Here is a 16299-nt window from a genome sequence, read left to right as displayed (position 1 = left end):
ACTAACTAATGGGTTCGGTAACTTAACTTACACCCTTTAAAAATAAATACCAGAACAGAAAACTGTCTATATCTCTCGATAACAAGATGTTTTCTACTTGCTTTAAAAAGCCATTTGCATAGTGTAAAAAACAAGGATAAATGCATGAGGTAGATACAAGAAATTTTATCCAATATTATACATTTGTTATGCTAAAGATTGCCTCTCTTCTCCTCTAAGGGGGCCCCTGCTGTATCATGATGGTATTCAACTCCTCCAGGGGCCAATCTGGATTACCAAATACCTTTTTACAGTTCATAAAAATGTTCCAGTGTCCATTTTTCTACTCGATGACGTAATTTGGATGAACAACGAGATACGGGTTGTCTTCATCCTCGGCTGGAACTGCTTCTTCATCTGTTGCTTTTAAGGGTTCCTTCAGTGCCAAGAGAACGCCATCCTATGAAAACAAACAAGCAATTAGACCACCAACAAATCTACTGGCATTCTGACTGTCGAGAGAAAGACTGCCGAGTTCTAAACTATAGAAGAATAAGGTTGACTTGAGGCAAGAAACAAATCGAAGATATTAACATGCAAAAACAAACATTGTGCATTATTGCTGACGTCATAAACCAGGTTAGCAAAATTTTTTGAGCTAAAGTACAAAAAGACCAACACAGGCAACATAATAATCAAGATTAAGCCCCACGTAGGTAATTATTGACTTAAAAAGAATGTTTAAGCTTATTTAAACTTGTATTCAAACTTCAATTTATAATAGATGTAGCTCAGCGTGTTGTACGTCTAGTAATAAGCAAAAATTAATACAAATAAATAACGACTTTCTACATGAATGAAGTAAAAGTATGACATTCCAAGCATACCGTAAAGAAGGCCGCGTTTATCATAAATCCAAGATTTTGGTTGAGGCGTTTAATAGAGGGTGGCGTTTAATACAAAATGGCAAGTTTGTCAAACGAAAAATACGATGAAAAAAAGATAAAAACAGACCTTAAACAATGTTTTCTTTTCCCAAAAGCACGTAAAAAAGATTGTGTGAAAATTTTTTTAAAGTTTACGAAAGATATGTTATGGAAATGTCAAGGAATTTCAATATTCCTGCTTCGTCAGAGTCCTCGTCTCTATGAGATTAAAACTTTCATGGCTTTCGAATAGTAAGCGTATAAACGATTCGTTGATTATTGTTTGGTGTGTTTTCTAATAAACGCCGCTTTTCAAGATGCGGCATTTAACAGAGAGGGCGGTATTTATCAGAGGGCGGCGTTCATTAGAGAAAAGACGGTTTCCAGGGGCGAAAATCCGGGAAGGGGGGGGGGTGAAAATGCCCAAAGTCTTCCAGGGCAGCTGCCTTATTTGCACACGAGCACGTTAAGTTGCACACGAGCGCGTTGGTTAAGTTGCGTCGGCTTTCAATAAAATGAGACCACACGAATCAATTTAAGTTGCAATTCTTTTCATGTATGTAGCCGAAAAATATGACGTGCAATGTAAGCTTTATTACAAAGCAAAATCAAATTTGACACTTAATTTACGCTCATGTAGATAAACAGATATTGCATAGGCAGTTAAGTTTCAAATTTGTTTTTATTGCGTAGAAATTTATAATTGGTAAAGACAAATGTACATTGGTAAAGCTTTCACCAGTATTCTACAGACCAACCTTTGCTTTGAGGTCTGCAGGGCACCACTCAGTTTTGCAGGGCAGAAACCCTTTTCAAGCCCCCCCCCCCAAACCTATTGGTCTAGTTACGCTCCTGACGGTATCTCTTAATCAGATCAAAATATTCAGACTCTAAGCAATGATCAAATGAATATATCCCATCTACATCTGTGACGTAAAAAAAAAGTTTCTTACGCTGAATATGAGCTTGTCCAGAACTCGATTGATTAAAAACGTTTGCTCCTCAAGCTGCGCTTGTGAATCGATTTCACTTTCATGTTCCTTTAAGTACCAGTTTACGACGTCAGTTCTTCGGATTGCTGATTCCTCTAAAAAACAAACAAAGCTAGCATTGCCAAAAGCTCTTTAATACCAATTGGTATCCACCGTTTTTTTGTATGGAAACTTGCTTAATCCGAATACAAACAAGGAAACTAGCTTCCTTATCACCCCTTGCTTAGCAAAGCAATATAAAATCTTGAACAGGCACGCCCCATTTCAAAGTTGGTATCTCTACATCGTTATTCAAATGGGAAGATAGAGTGTGCATCTGTATTATACAGGAGTGCCAACTTTACATTTGTCTCTAGGCTCCTGTCTCAATAACTGTGTTCACGGTAGAGCTTTACATATTTGCGATGACGTAATTCTTTCATGCAACGATATATTCATCATTAATGGGATTTCTATGACTCTACAATTAAAAAAAATTGAAGTCGACGTCGCTTTCGCGCCATCATGAAAGCCCTTACCGTCGTCAGTTTTGTCTTCTTCATTTCTCATATAAGATACAATGGAATTTGCAATTATCATGTACTGCTCATATTTCAGCTTTAATTTGCGTTTCTGGGCAGGTTCACTTGGCTTGGCGTGAGAGTCTCCATTAGGGATATCGCCATTCACCTGGGCGACCTGTGGCTGCTCTGTATCTTCGTCTACTTCCATATCTAAATTCAATGAAACAGGAAAATTTTTTAGTCCGTTTTACAATCTGAATGAGTAAATATTCTAGGAAAAATCTCAGTAAGACGATTCTTAGGAAATTCATGAATGAAACCCATATTTTATAAAACAGGAAAATTTTTGTAGAATAATGAAAACGGGTGGGGTCACATTCCTTCTCGTATTACTTTCGATCCGAACGCGGATAGAGTCACGTCGCCACTTATGAAACGATTTCAGTAAAAATTGTTTTCCCCAGCTTTTTAGTATTTCCTAATAAAATCAACGTACTACAAAAACATTATTTGTTGCATAATCTACATGCTTGCGTAAAGACAGTCTTATAGGCTTTTCTATCTTTCTCGTAAGATAAAATTCGTCACCTGCGGAAGAGCGGGGATGGTTCCCGTATCTCATCGTAGTCAATATCAATCTCGTTTACACCCAAACAATTTCCCTCCTACAATCTCTAATTCCCAAACAGGAACGCTCCCTATTCCCTCGTAAGAATAGATTATCTTTGGGTATCAAAGAAAGGACAACACAGCAAGAAATATTTAACTGACATCTTTTCAAAATTTTAACGGTGGGCACTTAAATAAGTCTGGTTGTATCTGCTTGTCCCGGAATGCGCAATTTCTTCATTTGTTACACTTGTGACTCGACCTGATAGTGCGAAAAAATCTGAATGCATTGTTACCTTGACCATCTTGTTCATCGAATTGAATGTCTGGTGTTTCAACTCTTATGATTGATTTATTGAGCAGTCTGAAAGCTTCTTTAACGTGCTTTGGTTGTACCTGTGTAATTAAATAACATGAACTGAAAATTACATAACCAATTTCTAAGTTCTTTAAAGAAATCATATAGCAAAGCAGCAGATAGCAAAAATAAAAAAAATACGAGCTAAAATATTAACAGGAGCCAATAAATAGGAGAGCTCAAAACAAGAATCCTTGTAGACAATATGCTAATTATAAATATTGCAATTTAGTGAAGGTGCTCTTGGTCCACCATTGAGACCAAATTCTCTGGAACTCTATACGAAAAATTAAAGTTAGCTTTATTTACACTATGTTAGCCTTCACAAAAACTCAAGTTATGTGTTGCAGTATAGACAGAATTTTATTCAGCTTTATTGAGCTTACAGCTATTGGAAATAGTATATGTATATATAAGGGCGATAAATGAGGGCGATATATGAGGGCGATATATGAGGGCGATATATGAGGGCGATATATAAAGACACTATATCAGGGGCGGACACTTGGTCAAATATTGGGGGGGGCAAGCCTATTGTTTTAATAAGATGATCTCACATTTCCCATTGTTTTGAAATAAAAGACCATTGTCCTCTAAAGTATCGTCCCCCCCCCCCCCCAGGTGTCTGCCACTGCACTATATGTCCCGAAGAACTTTCTTAGACCATCTAAATTTCCTTTTGTTGGACTATACAATAAACTATTGCGTTTTCCAATCGCCAACGCAGTACTCATTTTCAAAGTTTTCTCTGTTGAAACGCGCTCGAATGCCTCTTGTGCTAGCCCTTAACAGTGGACTGACGGGGCACGGTGCCTTTGAAAATAATGGAGAAGAGTTGGAAAAAGTTATTATTGTACCTCGTCTTGGCAGTGTAGCCGCGCTAATGCCTCCGACAACCTTATCATACTCTCTAACTGCCTGACTGTTATTCGCCATGAAGACTTTGAAATGCCATTGATGTCCCTTTGTCGCAATGCCTTGTACTGTTCAACTATAAAATCTTGACTTTCTTTGTTTATCTAGAAAAAAAAATATCGTCAGCAGTGACAGGATGGGTATGGAATCTGGAATGCAAAGTTTTTAGTGCATTAGCAGCTAATTCCAGCTATTACAAACATTAGTCACATTGTAGTAAATATAACTTTACTTCAAACGTTAAACATAAAATATACTAATGAATCTTAAAAGAGGATCAAAATGCTCAAACACACCGTGGGCTTGAAGAGTCTTGCAAATGTCAAGTAACGTTGAATCTCATCCTAAAACCAAACAAATGATAATTTAGTTCTAAATCTTTTAATCGTATAATTCTTTTCAGATCTTATGTCTTCCAAAAGACCTTAAGTTCCAATTAAATATACAAGGGAAAAACTGTTGAATACTGTAGCTAGGAATAGTTATGTTAAAAAAGTTACATATTACGGAGGCCTTTCAAGTTCATGGGCTCCGACAAAGGTTGAAAAATGGGGGGGGGGGCCAAGGTAGACCACTAACGTATACACTAATTATAAAATAACTTTTAACATAAGTTTTGTGTACATCTAGTTATACTTACAACGGAGTAAAATCGTTCTACAGATAGCTCAAGCCTGCTGTGCAAATCAATAATTCTTCTAGCAATTGCATAATCAGTAACCTAAAACAAAAGTATAAAATGTTTCATTTGCTTTATATAGAGCAAGGAATCAATCAGGCCTTTCATTATATATACATATTTTTTGCAATGGGTTAACAAAGTACGGTGATAACATTGAAACAGTAAAGAAATTACAAGCAACGCTTTAAGGATTTCAGATAAACCAACCTCATTACATTCATCTACCAGAATGAAGAAAAGGTCAAATCTTGACATAATTGGAGCTGACAATTGTATGTTGTGCTAGAATGAAAAGAAAGGATAATTTGAACATTCAAATTAATGACGAGTAATGGTTTTTTGACACTCAACAAAATCCATGAAATGAAATCGTGGTTTTTAAAAGAATCAACTCAAACACAATGAGAAATAAGCTGTCAATACAGTTGTCATGCCTGCACCAAAAGGGGGGGGGTGCCATGTTGGTTCCACAAGGGTAGTCTTAGGAAAAACATTCAGATAAAAAACTCTTTTCGCAAATCTGGAGATGAATAAAGCACAAAAAAGCATACACGCAAATATACCTTCAAAGATTTTGTTCTGTCATATCTTCCTCCAATTGGGTTGGCAGCAGCGAGGATTGACGTTCTTGCATTTAGGGTGGCCTATAATAGAAATAGCATTGTTAGCCACCATTCTAAGTAAAGGCCAAAAACTGTCATACATCAATTTTGAAATTATTGAACAGTGTTAATTAGAAAATTATTAATGCAAAGTTAGAGGAAAGCTATTTAAAATACAGCTTGAAAAGTAAACAAATCGCACTTCCAGTATAAACTGGCAAATATATAAACTACCCTGTCTGCTTGAATGAAAAAAAATTAAATATATCAAAGACTCTGTCTGCCATTATTTCTCCTGTTAAAGAAAAAGATATTAAAACAAAGTACGGGAAAAATACCTTAACTCCAGCTTTGGTTATAGAAATTGTTTGTTGTTCCATAGCTTCATGGATTGCAACCTGGTCTCTGAGATCCATTTTGTCAAACTCATCTATACAGCAGACTCCCTAAAATAAAAAAATTAGTCTACATCTGTTTTCTAATTACTTCATATGGGCCTTTTCAAGCCTTTTCTAATATAAGGGGCTTACTCAATCATGCAAGAAACAAACTCATCAATAATTTCTCAAAAAACTCTCTCTATACAAAAAAGAAATAGTGCATACAAGTGATGAGATAAAAGCAGAAAACTTTCTGGTATTAAAATCTTGAATTTGTACTTTTATCAGAATGTGACAATGGACTGATGCAATGATCACAACAATCACAACATTGACTTACAAATATGTATTTGCCTAAAATGTAACTCTATGCTTACATTGTCAGCTAACATAAGTGCCCCAGCTTCAATAACAAATTCATGTGATTCTTCATCTTTGACTACAGCAGCGGTCAAACCTGCAGCAGTGCTTGCCTTTCCAGAAGTATAAACTGCTCGAGGTGAGAAGCTTTCCACTTGCCTACAACACATTTGAAAATTACTCCTTGTAAAAACTGTCAGCACAGATTAAACAGCAGAAATATCTTGTAGAAAAACTTCATTGTTGATCAAAAGGAAATTATTAGAAAGGACCATGGAACACCACTATCACTCACTTGAGAAATTGACTTTTTGCTGTGCTAGGGTCACCAACAATGCAAATATTTATGTCACCGCGTAGAGCTGTTTTTTCCATTGTTCTCTTTGGAACACCACCAAACAACATGAGCAGCACCCCACGCTTGACCTCATCATTTCCTTAAACAAACATAAAGATTTTACAGCTATTATCAACAACAGATTGTTTGCACTACCTCCAAATGGGTCTGGAATAAATGGACAGGGTTCAAGAAACATGGCAAAGTCCACACATTAACAAAGATTGTAGTTTTCAAAAATGAGAGGTTTTTGTAAAAAAGATTAAAACAGTCAAAGTATATTTGAAAGTTGATTGTGAGGCTGTTTTGGCATTTTAATCTCTGATCAAAATTGCTGTTGTTATTCATTAAATAGTTGCTGAAACAGTAAACCAAAGAAAATTTATTGTTAACCACCCATTTCAGGGTGAGACTGAGTGCTTGTATTTAAATGAACACAAAGCCGTGTATATAGATTTTATGATTACAATTTGCAGGCTGGAGAGTTTTCAATAGGATGATATTTGCCAATGAATGTATGTTTAGACTTGAATGGGAACTGTGGAAAAACAATTGTAGCACATCAAAAAGGAAATTGTTAAACACTCAGGTATTAGCCTTCTTCAAGAAATAAATCATTTTTAAAACATTAGCATGAGGTAAAAATTTATCAAAATTAAACAACTCTGTCACTTGATCAACCAGAAAATTCATTTCACTGTTCTCATATATAATTTTTGCATAGATTCATACCATGTATGGTGGGAAACATGCTTGTGATCAAGTTGTGGTATAGATTTCTATCTTGGCTCATTTCATAAACTTTTCTCCATTCCTGTTCTGTCATTTGCTTTTTAATTGCCTCTGCCGTCATTTCATCTTCTGAAAGATCCTTCCCACCAAACTAGAATTAGAATTGATAAAGTTTTTTCACTGACAGAAAACAATAATACACAACCATCGATTTGATAGTGATACGTATTAAAAACATAACCACAAAAATAAAATTAAAGAAAACAATTGCAAAAATATCTTACCCGTGGGTTTGTTGCGGTCACACTGCATGCTAAAAATGCCAGTCTGTAATTAAGGTCTCTTACTCCAAGAGCTTTTAGACCCCTGCAGATAAAAAACAGATTTTATTCATTCTCTGAAAGAATCAATGATTTTTAAATATGGGAAAGTGAGTTTGGCACATAAAAAATGTTAAAGGCTGACCTTACTCCTTCTTCAGCATGACCTCCAGTCTGCCGACTCCTGTCTGACTTCTCAGCTTTTGCACCTATTCAATGTGCATCAAAGAAATTTCAGATACCAAATGAGCACAAATCAAAAGAGACAAAAAAGTAACAAACTTATAGGATGACCTGGAAGTCATGCAAGCAGCAGCCTTCAAACCATGAATTATGTACATGTTGGTTTGGATCAGGGGCGGACTGGCTGGTCGGGCTATTCGGGCGATCGCCCGAAGGGCCGGTCGGTTTAAGGGCCGGTTGGTTTAAGGGCCGGTTGGTTTAAGGGCCGGTCGGTTTAAGGGCCGGTTGATAAAAGTGCAAAAAAATAAATTAGCTTAAAAAGTGAATGCGAGGCAAAAAAGTACACCCACGCGTTAATCTGTTTGCCTTAAATTTTCAGAGACTTTGTGGGAAAGAATAAATATACACACTTCTTCAGGGAACATGTTATTGACATTTTGTTATATTTTCTCTTGAAGGTATTTCCTTTTTGGCGACATATTATACTGTAACATCCCTGTTTCAATGCGATACATAAAGCCCCGGCAAAACGACTGGACATTTGCACTGGTCACACACTAGACATTGCTCATTGTTCAGAGTATGGACATCCAGAAAATATTGGTTATGGCAAAACGACTGAACATTGTCCAGTGAACTTTTTCCCTGTTGAAGAATGCGGGTGGGAAAACTGGCAACAGGACATCTCTTTACCTTTGAAAATACACTTTTCATGGCCCTAACCGTGTTATCGTATGAATTAGAGTGTATTATTGAAAAGTGGCTAGGACTGCTAGGTTCATCAAAATCACCGTCCTCGTGCTCTCTGACATCGCTTTCCTTATCGCAACTAAAGGTTATCTGATCAGAAGATTCATCGTTACTAATTGAATGACTTTATCTGCTATTGGTCGAATTGAATTTTCACGTTGTTTCCATTTCGTTCGCGGTGTTGACTTAGAAAGTTTGTTGAAGATTTGAATATGGGAAATAAATTGACGCCGAATCCAAACCATTAATTGATTGCGCGTTCGCGAATTGGACAATGTTCAGTAGAGTGGCAAAACGACTGAACAATTTCTGTACAACATCAGTGAGCAAAAGAAATTTAATCCTGTCCACTGAACATTTTTGGCTGCCTTCAAAATCGACTGAACAACATTCAACATCGCTGAACAACACTGGACAAGGTGGCAAAACGACGCAACATTTACGCTGGACATTTGTCCAGTCCATGTTCAGTGAAAATGTCCAGTCGTTTTGCTGGGGCTTGAGATTTTAACCTGCCCCGATGTCTTTTTACTTAGCTTTTGCTTGAAGCTGGTCATGTTTTTCCCTAAGCACAAGCTATTGCTAAATGTAATAAATTTAAAAGTCCAAAAATTCACTAAGTTCACTAAGCGATTTGCTCTGTGATGTGAAGTAATGAAGAGGACATGCGTAGAACAAGGAAAGAGCAAGAAGACTTCAACCAAAGGTGGTGCACAGAAATTTCGTGAGGAAAAGCTGTGAGACTTAAAAAAGGATTCAGCTACGATACAAAGCTTTTTTTATCAAGCAAAAGCCACAAACGTCACAAAAAACAGCAGGGTCTTGCTCTTGCTCCTTTCAATAAACTCATACAAGTTATGGTACATTTATTAGGCATATACTATCATAAGTCAAATGGCCCCCTGCCCAACAGGGGTATGGTGCTACACGATAAAATTTCAACAGGGGTGCCCATGTTTTCTTTTTGGGGTTAGAAATTGACAAATCGATATTTTTGGGCTGCTGAAAATCATTGAGGTTTTCCGGAGGATTAGAAAATTATTTGTCACAAGTTGAGTGTGATAGAAGCTTTTCCACTTTAAATATATAAAGAACAGATTACGTGGTAATTTTTCGCAGCCAAACCTGGAGTTCTTAGAAAAACACCTGTTAGATGACATCTAGAACGATCACATTATCAACATATAAGTTACTGTATTTAGAAAGAAAGTCAAACCAATGAGTTAAAATTTTTGTTTATTTACTATTTAGTCAGCAAATGACTTATTCAACATGTTCTGTTAACCAGCATTCATCCATGCACACAATTACTGAATTTAAAAACTTGTTTTCCTTACAGACTAACATTTACTTGCATTTTCCGAGGAGTTTTTTATTTGCTATTTTTGTGGGCCGGTTTGATCAAAATTTGCCCGGGCCAAACAAATTAGCCAGTCTGCCCCTGGTTTGGATACTCACATGCAAATGACTTTGGGTTAAGAAATGCAACATAAAACTATATGAACTAATTGGCATTTTTATGCATTACAGCTTTTTGCCTTACCTGGTACGCTTAGTTTTGAAACATCTGGAACAACAACCAATGTCCCAGTAAAATCACATTTGTCTCCAGCTTGTGCTTGTTCTACAGCCTCTGCCCTCAAAATCACCTCAACGCTGAAAAAGAAACAAAATCAACTTGAAAATAAAATGATTATGCATAAAGTATTGAAAAAATCTGATTTGCCAAAAGACATACAAAACAACTGTTTTGAGCTATCGATGTCAAAACAAGCTAACAAAATAAGACAAAACTAATTCTTACTAAAAAAATTTTGAAAAGATGAGACGAACCATGATCTTTAGAACTACATATAAATATATATATACATATAAATATACATATAAATATATATATCAAAGTTTGTTAACTACTTTTCACCAGTCTATCATTAATAGCTTGATGCCAGATAGGCAGAACTGTACAGGTAGAATGATGATCGCATTAAGTGTTGAACTTGGAGGGTAGCAACTTAGAATTTTCCTGTTCTATACACCAAATAGTTTATAAGATAGTTTAATTATCTTCTGTTTCATTCTAGTGTGTTGATTTGTTTGATTAAATCACAAAAATGGCTATTCTCTTTGCAATTGAGGATCAATCATGTATGGAAAAACAAACAAAAAATATTTTCTGTGACAATATTGTTTTATGTCTGATGACTCATGGTATGGTCCTGTATGAGTTGGCCGTTTGCAATTTTGCCAGTTCAAGACAGAATTGATTTGGACAAGTTATGAAAACGAAGCAATCATTGAATTATAAACCTTGTAAGGCACCTACTTATTTTTGACTTATATTTTTTACATTAAAATTACTTGGAAAGCTAACCTTCTTGGTATACTGCCTCTTGGTAATTCTGCTTGTGTTTCTTGAATCCTTACTTTTTGAAAATCAACAAACTTGGACTTTTCCACATCAAGATTGAACTTGTTTCTATTTTGACACACTTGGTTTTTACAAACATTTGGCTACAATGCAAATTATTTTTTCAAATTAAAACAAACAAACATAAAGCAATAGGTGGAGGTGGATGTTTTTTTGCTTAGCATTTTTTGGACTTGGTTTCTGGCAAATCAATTTTACTATGTTGAAAATATCATACAAAGTAAGCTTGGTAGAAAAAAAAGCAAAAAGTTTAAACTCTATGAATTCTGATTAAAATATTTTACCTGTGTATATTTGAACTGCTGTTCAACATCTTTGATCACTGTTTGACAGTCAAGGCAAATGAAAGTACCACTAACAAGCTCTGGGTGCACTGGATGAGTCCTTACAACCTGACCACAGATACGTAATAACGCTCCAATTTTTTGTGATGTTAGCTCTCGAACTCTAACAGATAGGAAGCAGGGTTGATCAGCATGAATTTACATGAGAAGAAAAATATGATTTTGATACTAAATATATTTGCATATTGTAAGCTTGACCTGAATTTAACTGATTTTATGGAAAGAACTTAAAGGAAAAAACTAAAAAACTAAAAGCATCTTACTTGTTCCTAGTAGCAACGTCCACAAAGCTGACATAAAATTCTTTACTTGGTGGAACTTGGCCACGATCCCTTGCAAAATTTCTCACTGCTCTACATAAATATGGGTATACTCTGTGGAAAAATTAAAACATTTGTTAGGGTGTTGTTATTAATAAAACTACAATTGTTAACTAAAATGATTTCTCTGGAACTAGTTAATAGATTTATTGTGCAAATGTTCTAATAGAGAACTTCAGATTTTCATATGAATTATAAACTTACAAAAAATATACCGTATTTACTCTAATATTCCCGCTTCTCTTTTATTCCTGCCTCTCTAGTAATCCCCCTTGTATTTCATAGATTGTAAGAATAATCCCGCCTCCCCAGTAATCTCACATGTGGGATTGAAACTTTAATTGGCTTTTGCTATTCTTTGTATTGGTTGAAAATCAAGGATTGAAACTTATGCTTGGAGTGAATGGATTAAATCACATGATAATGTCATAGACGGGAGAGGGCAGAGAGCTGTCTTATTTTGCAAGTTTATCAAACATCCAAATCTCGCAGCATAAAAAAAATGTTTGATTCTTTAACTTCGTAATACTGTCTATAAAGCACAATATCTGCTCTGTCTTGTCTGTTTTCTCTGATTTGCCACAATCATGTTTAAGAGACTTTTTTGTTGAAACAGTATCCTCAAACTAGACTTCAAAGCATTGAAAAATAATCCCGCCTCTCCAATATACCCGCCTCTCCGATAATCGCGCCTTTTTTTTGTTAGGTTGAAATGGTAATCCCGCAGCGGGAATATTAGAGTAAATACGGTAAGTATTTTTTATAAGAATTTTTGTGCTGACAGCAATTTATACAATTTCAGAGCTCGTCAATAAACATGCTTAGCTCATATGTATTATTGTCAGAAGCATCACCAGTTCTGGTTGAAAGTATTGAAGAGTTACTGCTTACCTATAATATTCCTCTTGAATTGTAGTTGCCAGCTGTGAATTGTATGCCTCAACATCATAAAAGCTAACTGTTAATGTATTTCGCTCTGGCCTCATCAGTTCCTGTGCCTCAGGAAGGTATTTTGGTTCCTCATCAACTTTGAACCTACATTAAAAAGTAAAATATGGCTAAGTGGGTGTTATGGAAAGAAAGCAAGTAAAAATTATGTCAATGCGACCAGCCTGTACAATATTTCCAGAGCGCCAGAGCAACAAAATTCGAATTTTTGGAAACCAACGTTTGGTGAGAAATTGTGCACAGAGTTGGTAGCAAAGACTTTTGAAGAGAACTTGTGTTCTTTTCCAGAGAACATGACCTGATATACAAATATTATGCAAATACTCAACAGCAGGTTCATAACAAAGTGCAGGCAGAATGAAGAATGAAAATAATTGAAGATGTGTCCTATGAAGACCAGACTTTACAGTCTGGCAATGTGGTACCTTGGAACAAATAATGATCTGCATTACTATCATTTTATCACAGGGCACCAGCAACAACACCACTGTTGCTCTGATAAAGCCCTGTATGCCTGGGTGAAATATTAGCCTTAACTGATTAACTTACATTTGTTGTTGTTCATTCTCCTTGCATTGCGGTGTTACTTATTTGCTACATTTTAATCAACTTTTCACTGCAAGAATTCCATCGGAGTCCATCAAGCAGCCTGTTATCATGGCCTTTTCTTTATTCACAAAACACCAAATTTCACTGATATAATGGCAAATTTGTTTGATTTACATGTTGTTTAGATAATTGCTTTCGGATAAGAATTTGCTGGCACAAACAGTGCTTCATTTTATGTGTGCTTTGACTGCTTAATAGGCTTTTATATTTTGGTGAGATTTAAAGCGCTTTAGGCAAAGATGAACAATTCGTTATACACGTTTTATTCATAAAAAAATATTTCATAAGAAAGTTGTGCATTCCTTAATAAAGTCGCACCCTCAATTTCGTGTGCAATAAAGTATTCGTCAACAATAGATATACATAATACATATCAACAATGTATAAGACGAAAAGTTACTCTGTGAACTGTCATCCTTTGCAAATACTCACTCTTCGAGGAAGTCATGAAAAAGTTTTTGGCATCGCTCGGCGAGTTCATCTTTAATTTTTGCAATTCCAATGGTTCGATCGGCGACATCCATGGTTATTTCGTTTGTTGTGGCCTTTCTCTCAACTGTTTTAGACCACAGTGGCACTTAATACACACGTGAAATTTTGAAGATCCTATATCTTTAGGTCTGGAAAGAAGGGCTATGACTACGAGTTCGAAGACATTCCGAATGGGCTCTTCTCGTGTAGTAGATTTGGCGGGAATATCCCAGGCACCAGTGCGGCCGTTCTGGATAGCAAGCCAAATATTTATTCCAGCCAGGAGGTGTTTTTGAATGAAGCAAATATTTAAGTTGGGATTCCATTTGTTCAAAAGATACTAATAATCTTACTGCACGGAATGGGAGGTTTTTTTGTGATGAAAGGGGCATTACGTGAAGTTTTTTTATGGGCCCCTATAGCCAAGGGCCCCCGGGTCAGCGACCCCCCTGACCATCCCTCTCCTCAGCACTGTCTATATGACCCCGAGTGCTCAACTTCAGAAGTTGAAATCCAATTGTAGTTGGAAAACTTAAAAGTTCACTTGGAATTTTTTCTAACTATTATGACCAAATTTTATAGCTTAGGATTTTGTAGCCTGTGCTTCAGGTTAAGGGTCTGGAGCACAGGCTAAGGATTTTGGGACTTTCAATGTAAAAATCTTAGACCTTATTAAAATTGAAACTCTGGAGCAGGCACATGTCATAACCCCTGTCTCTACTTGATCTCAAATTGCACCCTTGCATCGTTTGTTTTCTTTTTGACAGGTGTTAAGTTGAATTAGATTATTTTAAACAGGCAAGGTGAATTTCTGGATAAGAAGTTTAAATTTTACCGTCAGTATTGATTGAGCCTGAAGTTTTGAAAAATCATTCCCTGTATCTATTGGGAATTTTTTAAGAAACAACGGGTAGCCAATTCAATTGAAAACATTACAAATCTTTCATTGCTAGAAATTCCCAACGCTTCTTAACGGGTGTATGCTAAGCTACCCCTGCACTTTGTAGACCTCCTTAAATCTTATCATAAATTGCTATGATAAAGCTGATGAGAAGCCACAAAACATTGATAAAGAAGCAGCAGCAGAAGTGTTAGATCAAAGACGAGTGTTTTATCTTACGAATCGGGCATATGTACTTGCCCTCAGATCACCTTTTTAGTTCCAAAAAGCAAAGGACATTTAGCCCTTTGAAAATTGTAAAAATTTTCATTCGTTCAAGAACAAAAGATGAAATAATAAATTCTTTGATGCTTCTATATTGTGAAATTCTTTGATGCTTCTATTTTATATAAAACTGATCTGCAGCAAATAGCTTTAAGATGGGTAAAGCAGAAAAAGAACAGAATTGCTGTTTATTGACTTGAAAGAATATTACTTTTTATCATTAAACATACCCAAGATCTAGACTGGTATGGCTTTGATGTTGCTTTACATATTACGAAAAGATTATATGTACGTTTTACGTTAATAAAAATTTAGAGATTTCCTTTATCTTCTTTAGTGCTTTTATGCTTAAGACTAATTATTATAAGTAAAATGTTGGTAATTGTACAGAGCCTAGAAATCTGGAATAAGCCATAAGGCAATTTCAAAAAATAAATTTAGTAGGTACAGAAGATTGACAGGTCGAAAGAAAAAAATCATCAGGTAAAGTTGGAATTTTCAACCTTCTACGAGCCACGACCCCCCAAAATTAGCCACTTGTTTACGTCCCTGTTTACATCTCAATTCTAAAATTCAAGATGGTAAAGAGACAGGTTCCGGCGAACATATTCCGTGACAAGGGGTCTTTCTGCCGACTAGAAAGTCATAGAAAAGGGTATTCTATGAAATAGTATGGACGAGGGTGGTGCACCTTTTACTACTGGATTGCACCCACCGGGGGTTTAATACACTAGTGATAATTTGAAAATTAAATTGGAAGCAGGAGACTATCAAATGTCTTCTTTTACGAAATGCTTCAATCAAATTACCCCTGTACCCTAGAAATTAGGTTTAAGTAATTTGAAGCTCAGTTTCTGGGTTATTTGGCAACCTTGTTTTACACCATAAGGTTTCAAAGAGGAAGTTGGTATGGCATGATATAGTATATTTTATCTCAGCGTTATTTAAACTACGTTACTTTTAGTATCATGTTTTAGTTTCTTCAGTTTTAGTTTCATTTGATTATCAATTCCTTCTACCTACAATTTTAAACAATTACAATGCATTTGGTACAAACGTACCTTAAAACAATAATACTGAAATTAATAGGCTATAGAGCAACGTCGTAAAACAAAATAAACTTGATTAATTTCTTGCTTATAGGATAGGCTAATTAAGGAAGAGCTCCCTAGTTATTTTTGCTTGTCGCAAGAGTCCCCCACAAAAAAGGGATTGAAAGCTTTAAAAACACATAAATCAGATGTACCAAAAAATTTACAAGTTAGGTATTTAAGTCAGAACTATCAATTTAGAGCGAAAAACTGAGGCAGATGCGCAGCAAAAGTAAAAAGTGGAGGGGTATTTCACAATCAAGGGTCAAAATGCTCAACCAGCTCAACTGATTTC

At 35.8% G+C, this 16299-nt stretch overlaps 1 protein-coding gene across 1 annotated transcript; it reads right to left on the bottom strand.

Annotated features, from left to right (window-relative positions):
• Positions 1 to 149: 149 nt before the first annotated feature.
• On the bottom strand, positions 150 to 13894 carry LOC135682750 (zygotic DNA replication licensing factor mcm6-B). The gene is made up of 21 exons (XM_065197769.2): positions 13710 to 13894; positions 12612 to 12755; positions 11664 to 11774; positions 11341 to 11503; positions 11000 to 11139; positions 10172 to 10284; positions 7841 to 7904; positions 7660 to 7741; positions 7376 to 7526; positions 6602 to 6743; positions 6324 to 6465; positions 5905 to 6012; positions 5528 to 5608; positions 5172 to 5246; positions 4923 to 5003; positions 4579 to 4626; positions 4225 to 4386; positions 3306 to 3405; positions 2416 to 2610; positions 1859 to 1992; positions 150 to 439 (listed from the first exon to the last, which is right to left on the bottom strand). Exons 1-21 carry the CDS (start codon positions 13799 to 13801, stop codon positions 323 to 325), a joined length of 2445 nt encoding a protein of 814 aa, XP_065053841.2. The 5' UTR covers positions 13802 to 13894; the 3' UTR covers positions 150 to 322.
• Between the last annotated feature and the right edge of the window lie 2405 nt (positions 13895 to 16299).

The sequence above is a fragment of the Rhopilema esculentum genome, chromosome 16 (genome assembly GCF_057945365.1).
Source record: "Rhopilema esculentum isolate cy_ngs chromosome 16, ASM5794536v1, whole genome shotgun sequence".
NCBI classification, from domain to species: domain Eukaryota; kingdom Metazoa; phylum Cnidaria; class Scyphozoa; order Rhizostomeae; family Rhizostomatidae; genus Rhopilema; species Rhopilema esculentum.
Note: the sequence above shows the minus strand (reverse complement) of the source record. Positions and strands in the feature narration are given on the sequence as shown.

Coding starts and splice junctions, on each gene's coding strand:
- LOC135682750 (XM_065197769.2), bottom strand. CDS start 13,801: ATGGATGTCGCCGATCGAACCATTGGAATTGCAAAAATTAAAGATGAA. Junction 12,756..13,709: donor TTTCATGACTTCCTCGAAGA/GTGAGTATTTGC, acceptor TTTTTAATGTAG/GTTCAAAGTTGATGAGGAAC. Junction 11,504..11,663: donor GACGTTGCTACTAGGAACAA/GTAAGATGCTTT, acceptor CCTATCTGTTAG/AGTTCGAGAGCTAACATCAC.